Source organism: Crocodylus porosus, unplaced genomic scaffold (assembly GCF_001723895.1).
Source record: "Crocodylus porosus isolate Cpor-Errol unplaced genomic scaffold, CroPor_comp1, whole genome shotgun sequence".
NCBI classification, from domain to species: Eukaryota; Metazoa; Chordata; order Crocodylia; family Crocodylidae; genus Crocodylus; species Crocodylus porosus.
The window spans coordinates 41,954,474-41,968,598 of record NW_017728911.1 but is presented as its reverse complement, the minus strand read 5'-3'; the positions used below and the strand labels follow the sequence as shown (position 1 = coordinate 41,968,598).

General features: G+C 48.3%; 1 protein-coding gene across 4 annotated transcripts in view; it reads left to right on the top strand.

The window, feature by feature from the left end:
- Window positions 1-13,509, top strand: part of TUBGCP4 (tubulin gamma complex associated protein 4) — a 20,513-nt gene extending 7,004 nt beyond the window's left edge. For all 4 annotated transcript variants that reach the window (XM_019533942.1, XM_019533941.1, XM_019533939.1 and 1 more), the window contains 11 exons: window positions 348-513; window positions 1,613-1,737; window positions 2,447-2,497; window positions 2,906-3,011; window positions 3,642-3,749; window positions 4,018-4,156; window positions 4,571-4,748; window positions 6,247-6,381; window positions 11,381-11,497; window positions 12,142-12,281; window positions 12,630-13,509. In XM_019533942.1, the coding sequence (XP_019389487.1) occupies window positions 348-513; window positions 1,613-1,737; window positions 2,447-2,497; window positions 2,906-3,011; window positions 3,642-3,749; window positions 4,018-4,156; window positions 4,571-4,748; window positions 6,247-6,381; window positions 11,381-11,497; window positions 12,142-12,281; window positions 12,630-12,642 (1,278 nt within the window). In that variant the 3' untranslated portion in view covers window positions 12,643-13,509. The remainder of the gene's footprint in view (window positions 1-347; window positions 514-1,612; window positions 1,738-2,446; window positions 2,498-2,905; window positions 3,012-3,641; window positions 3,750-4,017; window positions 4,157-4,570; window positions 4,749-6,246; window positions 6,382-11,380; window positions 11,498-12,141; window positions 12,282-12,629) is intronic.
- Window positions 13,510-14,125: the final 616 nt, after the last annotated feature.

The following is a 14,125-nucleotide window of genomic DNA, read 5'->3' as shown; positions in this document are numbered from 1 at the left end:
GGGGGAGGATCACCTCCTTGGACCTGCTCGAGATGCATCTGTGGATGCATGCCAAGGTGCGGTTGGTCTTCCTTACTGCCTCCCCACACTGCCGGCCCATGTTCATCTTGGAGTCAGTGATGACCCCCAGATCCCTTTCTGCCTCCGTGCTGACAAGAGGGGAGTTCCCCAACCTGTAGGTATGGTTTGAATGGAGGCAAGCCCCCTGCATTATGTAGATTGGGTTTGTCTTCTTCCACACCATCTCCATGGCTGATTTTCTTCTGTTTGAATTGTCCATCCCCTGCACTGTCCCTCATCCGTTCCACCAACTCTTTTTTCTGTGTTCCTTTCTTGTCCTGTGATAGCGCTTGATTGAGGAGGAAAACATGCTGGCACCATCTCTGAAACAGTTTTCCCTGCGGGTGGAGATGCTACCATCATACATTCCTGTGCGAGTTGCTGAGAAAATCCTCTTTGTGGGAGAATCAGTTCAGATGTTTGAGAATCAAAACGTGACCCTGACCAGAAAAGGTAGGACAGCTGCCTGCGGCTTCCCATGTTGTGTGGAACATGGGCGCTTCTAGAGCATCGTGCCACGCATCCTGCAGCACGCACCTCTGTGATTCCAGCTGAGTCTCCCTGCCCTCCAGTGCAAGAGCAATCACTTCTAAGCCAACCTTTGAGCCCACCGGAGACTCTGTTGTCGCCTCCCAGCCCTCACAGTAATTGTGTCTTTATGAGTGTTATAGCAGCCATGAGGTATTTCTGGCTCACTCACCATTCAGTATTTCTACATCCTCACCTAGGGTTCATCCCATTCAGTCTGCCAGTCTCCATTTTCCTCCCACACATCTGCCAATATTCTAGGAAAAGGGAAGTAGTGTTACACAAATCAAAAGGTTGAGACATAGAGCTGTTGCACAGGTCCAGTCTGGTTAGCGGTGTTTGTGCTGTTCCCAGTTTCCTGTGGTCCAGCTGCCTGTTGTCAGGTCTGAGGCAAACTACTGTGACACCTTCCTCTCTATGACCTGCCACATGGCTCCATTCGCTCCTTCCCTCAGACCTGCTCCCCAGGCTGGGAGTCCACTCGGGCACCTGTTTTCAGATGGCAGCATCCTCTGTCTCTGGCCTCTGAGCTACTAGAACCAAATCTTGTCTTATGCCCCCTTGTGTTCTAGCATAGCCCAAGTGCACTCAATTTGGGCCTTCTGTGCAAAGACACTTAAGTGGTTGCATTTCATGGCATGAAGCATCATCCACACTAAGTCACTTCTTGTAAAGGTGGGGCCTGTCGTTTAGCTTAGCTGATCAAAAGAACTCCCAGATTCTGAAGTAGGATGGAAATAGAAAATGTTGCTTGCAGAGTGGTGGATGTTGTATCATTGGGACAAGCCACTTCTAGAAGCCCTCTGGAAGCATTTTACTTCTAGGTGACCCCAGTACACCAAGTTAGGCAGTGCTCTGTGCAAGGAAGGTGGGTACCCAGTGGCCGAGATGCAGCTGGTGGGAAGTGTAGCCATCAAACTTCTACTCGGTCTCTTAGGCAAAGGCTACTGAGTGGCTTGTTGAGGTACTGTGCTCTTCTGTGCTGTTTTACCTGTGTCCCAATGCTCTTCTGTCTGCTGGGCAGGCTCCATCCTGAAGAACCAGGAGGACACTTTTGCTGCAGAGTTGCACCGACTCAAGCAACAGCCACTCTTTAGCCTGGTGGACTTCGAGTCTGTGGTTGACTGGATACGAAGTACTGTTGCTGAGGTAATCTCACTGCAAGGAAACCAAGCCGCCTGTGAGCTATCAGGAAGGGCGAGGCCCAGGTGGGGTGACTGCATTGTTAATTGAATGTCTGCTGTGATACTGCATTGTCTTCTTTAATCAGAACATTGTGTAAAGAATATCTGTTGGAACACTTGTCTTCCCTTACCCTTTCGTTTTCATATTTTAAATGTTTAGTCAAAATAGATATAGCAAGAAACATTACAGTTCGCATCAGAGAGATTTAATTTGCATACAAAGTCTCAGTTTATTATAGAACTTGGGCATTGTATTCAGAGCGATGGGAACAGCAGAGGAGTCAGACATGTCCTCACCATGGGGAGGAGGCCAGGAATAAGAGCCAAGACTTGAGTTGGCTTTGTAACAGGGTTTGACTCCGCTTGTATCCTCTGTAGTGTCTTCTTATGTGGATCTTGACTTCTTTTGGAAATCTTGGGAACAGTTTGCTGCTAGGGGGAATGGGGCAGTGTGAATTAAAGGGTTCGTTCATTAGTAACACAGATCATTCTCAGGCAGATTCCTCCCCTTTGCTATGCTGGCCTGGTGGTGGGGAACAGCATATTCTGTTCTGTGTAAATTCCTTTACTGCACTTGGCATGCTCTGAGTTGCGGTTGAATCTGATCAGGTTCAGAGAAGAATACAGTGTTGTGGGTGTTGGGCTGGACTGAGCATGTTCTTGCATCTCCATAGCACCTGTGGAAGCTGATGGTGGAAGAATCGGATTTACTAGGACAGCTGAAGGTAACAACTATCTGTGCAAACTCATGCACGCTTCTCTTCAAGGGGTCATTTTAACAGTTTTCCCTCATTTTTTGGGTTATGCATTTGTCTCCTTCGGGTAAAGCTGTTCCCATTACTTCTGTCACTAAGATAGGAGCAGCATATCAGGGACTGACAGAGGCAGGCAGTTTCTCTATGGGGTACATGGTTTCACAGTCTGCCCTCTAAGGAAGAGGAATGACATTGCTGGCCATCCAGGCAGGATGGATGCTGTCCAGAGCCACGGGCCTCAGCCCAATTCATGTTCTGCAGCCGCTTCTCAGAGCAGCCCAAGCCACAGTCTGTTGAAGCAGTAACAGAAACAGATGTTTGTACAATTCTTCCTCCTCCTTCTCTTGGAATTTCATATTTAAATATCTGTCTTCATAGATTATTAAAGATTTCTATCTCTTGGGAAGAGGAGAATTGTTTCAGGCCTTCATCGACACTGCACAGCACATGCTAAAAACACCACCCACTGCTGTAACTGAACATGGTGAGTCCCATGCTCAGTCCTGCTCACTCTGCATGCTGTACTGAGAGGATAGTAAGCCCTACCACCACTGCAAATATGAGATCAATTTAATTCTTGAACAGCCAGCAAGGAAGACCCCATAGTGTCCCCACTCAAGTGCTTTACCAGTCAGTCTTCCTGCCCTTTGCACTGACCAGGTCTAGGTAATAGCTTTAGGGAGCAATCCTTCATTAAGGAAGGGGTGAGATGGATTAAACCGTGCCTTAAAAAGGTTTTTCCTACCTGGCATTAGTAGCATGGCTACCTCGCATTTTGGTAAGTTCCTTTTTTAAATAGGAGCAAGTCAAACCACTGGAGTGCTGCCCTGGGAGTCAGATGGAGGGCTCCCCTTTCCTACATATGGGCAGTGGCTTATCTGGCACTGTACTGTCAGGAGGCCCGGCTAGGGCCATGCTTTTGTGAGTGCCCATTATCCTGGGTGGAGGAGCAGGTTCCACTTGCACAGCCCCCAAGAGGGATGGGAGTGGGCTACCCATGGGTGGCTGAGGTATGAGAACAAACTTCTCAACCCCTGCTCCTGGTAACAGCTCTGGGGTTAGCATTGGCTGCACCATGACGCTGTTCCTGAGGCTTACGCTCTTTCCTTGTCAGATGTCAACGTTGCATTCCAGCAGTCTGCCCACAAGGTGCTTTTGGATGATGATAACCTCCTCCCCCTGCTCCACCTGACCATCGAGTATCATGGGAAGGAGCACAAAGGTACCGACTTGAGCTTGTTGCCAAGGGTTGGGGGGAGCCAAGAGCTGTTCTGCTTCAGTCTCTGCTCCACTCCACAGACCTTCAGGTTAAGGAGTCTGAGCTTCCTGTGCACCTGCCTTTGACTCGGGCACCCTCCTGTGTACTTCCTGGTCCTGGAGGGGGATGCCCTGCCGCACTCTGTCCCCTGCTCTGTTGCTTGCTGGAGGATCTCTTCCTTCTCCAAGTGTCTGTGCCCAGGTCACAGTTCTGCTGTTCTGTTTCTTTCCAGATCCCTCTCAGGCCCGAGAAGGACCCTCCCGGGAGCTCTCACCTCGCGAGGCCCCCACCTCTGGCTGGGCTGCACTCGGCCTCTCTTACAAAGTACAGTGGCCACTGCACATTCTCTTCACGCCTGCTGTCTTGGAGAAGTGAGTGCCAGCCCCTGCCTGCTTAGTTAGCATATAGTATCTTGGATACTGGTCAGTGAAAAGGGTACAGCTGCATTACCTTCCTTACTTGCAGCATAAGAACGTGTTGCTGGTGTCTGGGTAAGCAGCTGCAGTGCTGGTCAGTGTGTATCACTCCACCAGCAGTGCTTCTCCTGCAGCAAACCCGGCAGCTCCATTCCTTCCTCCTCTGCAGCACCAGGGTAAGCCCTGAGTTAGTGCGCCTGGCTGCAGGAAGCATTTTTGTTCAGAGGCAGGCCATCACCATGGCTGCTCTGCCTCAGTGTTCAGCCCCCCTCCTGCCCCTTGGTTTCACATCTGTGTTGTTCTGTAGTGGGTGTTTGGGTCCTGAAGAATTCACATGGCTCAGAAGGTCAGTCTTTGTCTTGGCTGCAGGTACAATGTCGTCTTCAAATACCTGCTGAGTGTCAGGCGGGTGCAGGCTGAGCTGCAGCACTGCTGGGCCCTGCAGATGCAGCGCAAGCACCTGAAGTCCAACAGAACTGATGCCATCAAGTGGCGTTTGCGGGATCACATGGCATTCCTTGTGGACAATCTCCAGTACTATCTGCAGGTCAGGGTACAGGGGATGCTGAGCAGGCACCCAAGTCCAGTGCAGCGAGATGTAGCTTGTTTGCTGGAGCTTTTCCTCCCCACTAGGTTTTATCTGTAGGATATGGAGTAGCAGGGAGGACAAGGGTTAACAACACGCAGAACCAGACCAACCCGTGCTAGATTACATCCTGAACAGGTGCTAAAGAGACTGGTTCTCTGAGGAACCAGTACATGACTAAAGCTTATCGTCTCTGGCAGAGCTGTAAGCAAGTACTCGGTGCTCTTAGAAAGGTGGGAGTCTCAGCTTCCAAATGGCACTTCACATTCATAGCAGCCATGCTGAGAATCCATGTGGTCAGGAGCCTTCCCACCTTTCCCCCTCTCCACATCAACTCCATCCTGAATTTAGTGTTTAGTATCTGAAGAATTGACAGGAGGGTATAAACAAGACCCTGGTCACAAAATGTCAATGTAAAGTGTAGAGGTTAGATTACATCTTTTGAATCTTTTGCTGAAAGTTAACAGTATAACAATTCTCACTGATACAAGCTGTGACTTTCCACTCAAGCTGTATGTAGGGTGAGAAAATATTACCTTTTCCCTGCATTATAGCTGTATTTTTTTCACTTAGCTTACTTTGGCAATTATACTGCTTATTTAACAAGGAAAGGACAGTATGTGAGTTAGGGAAAAAAGTAGAAAAGGGGAAAATATTAACTTTTTCTTGAAACTCTGGTACTTTGAACTAATTTCCTAATTGACCAGACAGAACCTTCCAACTTCAGTTCTTGTTTATTCACAGTCCTGTTTTTCCAGTAGGAAAAAGTGGGTGATAATTTTTTATTCAACAGAATCAAAAAGCCTACATGAACTACAAACAAACTTTAGACTTTTTCTTTGAAAGAAGATTTCCATTTTTAGAAAATCTGTACCACCAAATTACAAATTCTAACATTTAGACAGGGATGTATTTGGTAGCTGCGTTGGTCTGAGACAAAAATAAATGCAAAACTCTAGAACTCTTGGTTCAGAGATGATACCTTTTATTAGACCAGCTAAGATATTGCAAAAAAAGTATAGTTTTTTCTGCAAGCTTTCGGGCACACGTGCCCTTCCTCAGGCTCAGGGAAAATTAAAGATGGTAAAAAGTCCCCATAGGTAAAAAAATAAACTTCATTTTTGCGCAGAAGCAGCTGAAGGTGGAAGTCTGTTCCTCTGGATCCATGAGAGTATCTTTGTGAGTTGCTCTTTGAGATGCAGATAAGGCAGGATTCCTTCCCTGGTGGTGTCAGATGGCAGAAAGGCAGGGAGATGTAGAAATCTTTCTTTTTGTTCAGCCTTGAAATTTAAATCCAAAAACATTTAGGCAAGCATTTAAGTCAGCTGGGGTGAGTCATTCATAGGGTTTTGCTAACCGTCTGCAAGCAGACTGAATAGATTGGGCAGGGGCGGAATGGCATCCATCATGCAAGGAGAACAGAATGATGCTAATGAGATTTTTTTGATGTACCCGTCAGGTGGATGTGCTGGAATCTCAGTTCTCACAGCTTCTGCAACAGATAAATTCTACCCGGGATTTTGAGAGTATCCGGTTGGCTCATGATCACTTCCTCAGTAACCTGTTGGCTCAGTCATTCATTCTGCTGAAACCTGTGAGTTGTTCTTGCCTTCTGATTCTTTTCTGCAGTGTATCACAGAGATTATGTGCTCACTCATGAATAGACATGACAAGCCAGGAGCATTTCACTAGGTTCATATTTAAGTAACCTAGTGTGACCACCTGAACACAGGCCATTGGAATCCCAGGAATTAACTCATCTGCATTTTTTCTAGAAAAGCATGTCTGTCAGCATGGCCTGTCTTCCTAGATGTGTGACTTTTTATGCTTGCTGCACTGAAATGCAGATTGTTTCTTTATGCCCAGTTGACCAGGAGACTAGATGGCTTTGTATCTGTAACCTGTCCTCTGCATTATTCACAACATTATTTACAGGCTCCTAGGATAGGTGAAAAGTGTCTTCCATTCCTTTTTTCTGGCATCTTGCTTGCTTTCATTCAACAACTTGATTTAGCATTAAAGGATTGTTAAAAGGATAAATTAGATAGTCTAAGTCCTATCTTCAGTTCATTGCTTCCATCTTAAAGTTTTGTTTTCCTGCCATCTCTGTGAAAAACTTAGATCGCCAAGTGTGAACAGCTCTGCTGCTAAGACACAAGGAGGCATTGTTGAAACACTTAAGGCAGAGAGCTGTACAGTTCCCCTGGTTTGGAGGGGAAATTACTACTTAGGAGCTTATACCAGCTGATCCTATGTAATTGCTGTCTGTCCTTTCATAATCTGCAGCAAGTGAAGGTAAGATACAGTTTATCTGAGGAAAATTACTTGGGCTTAGCATCACTTCCTGCAGGATGGGAACAGACTGAAATAACATTTACACTTGATTCACTGGTACTATGGTAAGTTCTCCCTTTAGAACAAGAGATGCACTGGTATATCAGTGGTATATTGGATCGGCACCGATTAAAAGGAAAATTAACATCATCAGCAATCGGCTTTTCTTGGCCTGTGTAGCCGATAATGTCACCGATTAAATGCCATGTGCTTGCATACAGCGGCCATGTGTGTACCCAGGAGTGCAGCTGGGCAGCTTGGAGGGCAGCCTTCTGCTGGTAAGGGCAAGGGGCTGGGATGGGGGGTGCGCTGCTTAAGGCTCCCACAGTGAGGGTGGGAGTGGGACAGATGCAAGTGCTGCTAAGCCAGGATGGTAAATAGGACACGGAGTAGGGCAGAGCTGTGGACAGTTCATCCTGGGGGATGGGGGGCACAATCCATATCAGCTGATCCCAATCTGATGGCTGATATGTGGTCTGGCAGCTTGTAGAGCAGCATCTGAAAGTCTGTTGTGGGGGAAGGGCCATGGGGAGGGACAGATCAAGGCCCTTGCAGTGAGGGGGAGAGTGGGCAGGGGGAGGCACCGCACACCTGAGGTGGGGTGGGGCATGGCACAGAGCCATGACTTGTCGGGGAGGGGGCACTGCTGCACACACCCCAGGAGAGCATGGGGGTGCCCCCTGGCTCTGTGCACAGGGTGGGCTGGGGCTGGGGGCTGCGCCGGGCTCTTTCTGGGGTGACGAGTCTGGGCTGGGCTCGGGCCAGGCAGTGGCAGCTCTGGGAGGGGGCTACTGCAAATTTTGGTAGCTGTAGCCTCCTTCCTAGTACCGCTGCTGCCTGTCCCGAGTGCAACCCTGGCCCCAGCCAGCAGTGGCAGCCCACCCTCACCCCATGCATAGATCTGGAGGGTACCCCCCATGCCCTCTTGGAGGGTGTGTAGCGGTAGGAGCCACTCCCTACTCCATGCCCCCTGGGCAAGCCACTCACAGGTCCGTCCCATGCCCCGCCCTGCCCTAGTGCCAGCCCCCGCCCCACTCTCTCACCACAGGGGGCTCGGTCTCTTCCCCCACAACAGACTTACCAGCCTGATGTTGCTCTCCACATCGCTGGGCTGCGTTCTTGGCCACCTGTGTGCTGTGCTGCGGCTGCATGCATGCATGCAACATTTATTGGTGACATCATCGCAACATGAATCAAAAAAAACTGGCTGCTGATAATGTCAATTTTCCTTATATTGGTGCTGATACAATATGGGACCGATGTATCGGTGCACTTCAGAAATACACGATCTAAACTCTTCATAAAACCACCATCAACACTGACACAGCACAGGACATAACACCTGAATCTGTCATAGATAAAACAAGGGAACCAGGGCAGCCAATGTTCTGCTTCTATAAAAGGTTTGTTAATATATGCTTAAGAGATCCCAGGCAGGGGGGGGCACAAACCCTCCAGTCCCTACCAGTCTGACCATAGGGTAAAATTCCTTCCTGACCCCAAATGTGGCGATCGATTTGACCCGAAGCAGAGAGGCAAGACTCTCTAGCCAGGAACATCCAGTTTTAAGTCTCAGCAGGTGCATTGGTGCAGCCCCTTCCTTCCCCCCCATCCCCAGCCAATACCCAGTGCTTCTGATGGAGGCTTAAAAATACCCTGGCCAAGTACAGTCAAAAAGCCTGAGGCTGAATCGATTCAACCTTTGTAGGTTAATACAAGATGCAGAGATTAAATTGAACCAGAATTGAGCAGATATTTACCTTTGACTCAGGAAATGCAGCCACATGCCTGCAGTAGCTCAGGCCACAAGCCGGAGGGAGCTAGAGCATGGTTCTCTCGCTGTGTGTTCACTTCCTCTTCCTGCTGCCCCCTCTGGGTTTTGTAGTCCAGACTTACAGCAGCAGGACTCTGCAGAGTCACTTACCAATTCCTCTTCCTGCTTCCAGGTGCCTCTGGGATTTGTAGTCCAGAGTTGCAGCCAGCAATAAGTTTGAGCGGAGGGAAGGGGTGCTTAACCCCCTCCCCGGCCCCAGACCTCAGCTGGAGTTTGCCTGGAGGGGGCAGTCCCCATGCTTTCAGACTGGGCTGCATCCCCAGCCACACTGTTGCCTTCCCCTCCTTGTCAGCCAGCTCTCACTGCTCCAGCTAGGGAGCAGAGGGACAGGGCCACCCCTGCTCTCTGGGAGCTAACAGCACAGCCCAGCCCAGCCTGGGGTTGCAGAGTGCTGGGGGTCTGTGATTGAACTTGAACCAGGAGGGGGTCTGGGACAGAAGTTTCATAAACCGGTTTGACCCAAATCAGTTAAGCCTGATACTACATTCAACCAGGTGCATCTTAAACCAGTTTCAGCCATTTTGAAATGGGTTGATGTGCACTGAGCTTCTGTTCTGTTACGGGTTTAAACCAGTTTCTGATGATTTTAACCTGGTTTATGTGTAACTTCTGTCCCTAGTCCCTGAAACATGTAGCAGAAAGTGAGGGGAGGGGGGAGCAAAAAGCCAAGCCCAGAAGCCTGGGAAATCCCTGTAGCCAAACATAAGAATCACTATGCCTAGATCAAGGACAGGCAATTATTTTGGGGAGAGGGCCGCTTACTGAGTTTCGGAAACCCATCAAGGCCGCATGAGAGGTAGCCAGGGCAGAGTAACATTCTCTACGTTTTTTAGGGGCCCTGTGGGCCGGATAGAAAGGCCAGCCCCCGGGCTGCGTTTTGCCCACCCCGGCGTAGATCATCCCTGACCAGTGACTGTCCACAACCTGTTTTTTAACATCTCTAGTGATGGAGAGTCCACACCTTCCCTGGGCAACTGCCTTCCTGCTCTAATGATGAAGACGTTCTTCCTGAGATCTAATCTAACCTGCTTTGCTGCAACTTCAAGCCACTGGCTTATGTCCTGCTCTTTACAGCAGGAGAGAAAATATGTCCTCCCTCTTCTTTGCAGCAGCCTGTCACACATTTGAAGCCTGCTGCCATGTTCCCTCCTAAGTGCCTTTTCTACAAGCTGAACATGCTTCGTTCCTTCAGCCTCTCCTTGTATGACTTGTTTGCCAAGCCCTTTATCATCATCACCTGCCTCTGGACCCTCTCTAGCTTTGCTACATCTTTTAAAATGTGGAGCCCAGAACTGCATGCAATAATTTTCATCCTTGGAAGAGACTAGTAAAAGGGTTGTTCGGTAATAGCAAGTGCACCCTGCACCTGTGCAGGGGCTTGAACTAGGTGGTCCTTAAGGTCCCTTCCAGCCCTAGGATTCTGCTTGGGTTCAGCATATTTTCCCTGATGCACCAGGTGTATTAGCATTTCTTAAGAACAAAATCCAAGGGTTTGAAGCCACAAGGGACCATTAAATTTCATTCACTTACCCTGGTATTGAGCCCAGCACTTTTTGGCACCACTTTGATCTGAAGATGCCAAGAGATGGAGAACCTACCGCTTCCAGCTGGTGGCTTATCCAGTTGGTTCTGCCTCACTGATGAAAAGCTCTCTCTCTAGTCTCATTTTGCTGATGCATGCCTAGCTTTCAGGTCTCTCTGAGTCCTCTGAATTAGCTCCTTGTTAACTAGGAATTTTCTGCTATAGCAATCCGTTTTTCATTAAAATGCTGTTATCCTTTTTTCCATAGCATCAGTTCTTCCTACCTGATTGCACAGGAAGACTTATTTGGCCTCTAAAGTTAAAGAGATCATGTCAACATGTCACAGTCCCTGCAAGGTCCTAAAAGTGAATTTTTAAAGGCCCCTACCTGTACTGTTTTTCTCATCATCAGTGAAAAGTCTTCCACTCATAGGCACTTAGTGCAAAATGATTTCAAACATTTATGGAGGAACGTTTAGAAGTTAAGAATTTTCTCAACTTCGTAGCATGAAATTCCTGCTTTTACATCTTATCCAAAGTTCGTTTTTACAGAGTTTTGGGCCATGTTTCAGTCGTCTGTGTTCTTACTCTTCTAAAGAAATGCGTTATACAAAACATTCCACATTTCAGGGCCAAGCTGTTATTTCGCTTTAATTTCAAAAGAGGATTTCCAAAGAAGCTGCATGTTTCCTGTTCAGGAACAGACAAGTGGTGATCAGAGAAATAACATTACAGAGGTGTAAGAAAGAGGGGTAGAAAAGTGGCCAGCGTGTCAGCGGCCTTCCCCAGTGAGCGTTTCCTGCTGTTTTTAAATGGTCAGATTAAACAAGACCCACTGTTAGGAAATGCCACTTGTTACACAAATCTAAAACTCCCTTGCTGGCCCTGCCTGCCTTCTCACAGGTTTTCCACTGTTTGAATGAAATCCTGGATCTGTGTCACAGTTTCTGTTCCCTTGTCAGTCAGAACTTGGGCCCGCTGGATGAACGTGGAGCTGCCCAGCTGAGCATCCTAGTAAAGGTGAGTCTTGGGCCACGTGAACCCCTCTCCTCCTCTCTGTACAGAGACTTGCAAGGAGCGGGGTAGGATGACAGTCCTGCCTGCTTGAAGCAGGGACAGTGTGTTATATATCCTGTAATTTTTAAACTGATGTAATAAAATTAGTGCATGGAGGTGAATAATTCAGTTTAGTCTAGCCACAGCAGGGTTGGAATCTGTTCAAGCTAAACTGGAACAAGAGCATGTAGACTGGTTTGATCAAGCAGAAGAAAACCAACAAGTGGGTGCAGTGCATACAAAAAAAGGCCTCAAAAAGCAGCAACTATGTCCTGCTGTTTGCTCTTTGCAGAGCTGAAGGGTGCGGCACTTTCTGGCAGCAGCATGGAGAAGTGCTTGCAAGGAAGCTAGTAAAACTCACTGAAGACTCTCAGTTAACACTGAAGGTCCTGGATATGGGAAGACTGGTTGAATCTTTCTCCTAATTGTGTTCTGTTTTCAAGCCCTAGCCACTGCACTGGCTTACCTGCAAAGTGACACTACTACCAGGGGCTGTTGGCTTCTGGAAGGAAGCTTTTCTTTGAGACATGAACCATCCTGTTGTCAGGGATGGGGCAGGAAGCTGCTGTGGCTTCAGCTCACTGATGCTGGTCTTCTCTCCCCCACAGGGCTTCAGCCGCCAGTCCTCACTCCTCTTCAAGATTCTCTCCAGTGTCCGCAACCACCAGATCAACTCTGACCTGGCCCAGCTGCTGCTCCGCCTCGACTACAACAAGTACTACACCCAGGCAGGGGGCACCCTGGGCAGGTAGGAACAGGCTGGGCACTGGGTTTGCTGACACCAGCACCCAGAGGTGTTTGAGACAAATTCATAGTTGGCAGGATCAGAAGGGACCTAAGTAGATCATCAAGTCCAACCCCCTGCCCTGGGCAGGAGAGAACACTGGACTCGTATGACCGCAGCTAGGGGAGATGGATGTGAAATTTTCCATTTGAGCTCAAATTCCTGATTTCAGAAGCCAGGTTGTGCTTCTCTTCCACTGTTTGCCTCTTTGCTTTGAGATCCAGGGAACCGCCTGCTACCAGGTGTTCACTGGAGAGGCCAGCTGCCCTGCATGAGGTGGTATGTGGGTAATAATACGTCTTTCTCTTGCAGCTTTGGGGTTTGAGCAGAGACCTGTTTTTAGGACCATGAGCAAGAACACAACAAGGTGAAGTGATGAGGATGAATACAGACGAGACAAAAGCACATTACCACCAGTGGTGTTTCTAGGGCATTCACTCTGTCTGAACCCTTCCTGGCAATGGGCCCTAGTCACCTGTTCCCCAGAAATCCACCTCTCTTGGAAAGAGGTAACAACAAGTGTCTTGAAACAAGGCTGTTCCATTCACAGAGCATTAGTAAACTTGCTTCCTGTGGCATGTATGTATCCCCCCTGCCACACACCAACCTGCTTGTGTAGGGCAGGACAGTCTATCCCACAGGTTCCATCCACATCCTTCTCTCCCTCCTTTAAGCAAATGCACAGGATCATACAGCTCTTCCTGACTGTTCACCTTGACCACAAGCAATGCAGAAAGTGGTGAGACGTATCCTGGTGGATGTGGCTGTGCCAGCAGGTACTGGCAGCAAGCAAGAGCTTTCTTTTGTTCAACACATCATTTTACAATTACCACATCCTCTGCTTCCAATGCACTGGCCCTAGTCTGACATCTGCACAGAGGGAAAGGAGGAAGCCACATAGATGCCTGGCTGCTGTTTGAACAGTAAGGGAGGCCTGGAAAGGTTTTCACTCTGCAGTAATCTCACCTCCAGGGAGTTAGGGGGCTGCTGCCTGCTTGGAGCCTGAGCCCACAACATGTTTTTTCAGTAGTGGTGTCATATACTGCTGTTCTGGTTTTTGTGGCTGGCACTAGAGCATCGGGAAAGATGGGCAGTGAATGAGAAGTGGGTGTAAGCCAGTAGCTCGCAGACTCTTTGGCTTGTGTATCACTCTGATTCCATGTTACAAATAATAAAGAGTAACACTTTGTGATTACAGTGAGACTAACTGAGCCTGTCTTTAAATTATTTTGTTTCTTTGTCATCCTTTCTTGTTTATTTTTCATTTCCATCTGGTTTCCTCCAGAAGTTGATTGCATGTCCCAGGAATATGCATACGCTAGTTTAAGAAAGCACATGAATAGCCTAAGTTAGTGTTTCTTGGACAGCAAGTTTGATAGATGGAAGCAACTTGTTCTGGGTTTAAAGGCCATACTTACCTGAATCAGAGGGCATAGGTGTGAAAATGAGCAATGAAGATGCAGCGGGGTGCATCTGAACAGAGTGAAGCTGGTTGTAGAGGGATCTGTAGCCTGCATCTGGAGTGGAGTTCCTGCAGCTACTTCCTGGGGTCAGAGACTCCTAGACATTGTACGTAGGGGCTTAAACAATCAAACCAAAGCAAGAATGTGACAACCCATGAGCAGCATGGTGATGTCTGTTCCCCTTATTAGCAGTGAAGCAAGAAAGATGGAAGTCAACACAGGGAAACACAAGACTGGAGGGTGGGGGAAGAGTAAGAGAAAGATTAAACAAACTTTTCAAAATGCAGGGAGGGGCCCTGACTAAGGATGGACAGAAGCCACAGGATCTGGAAGGGAGGCAACAGA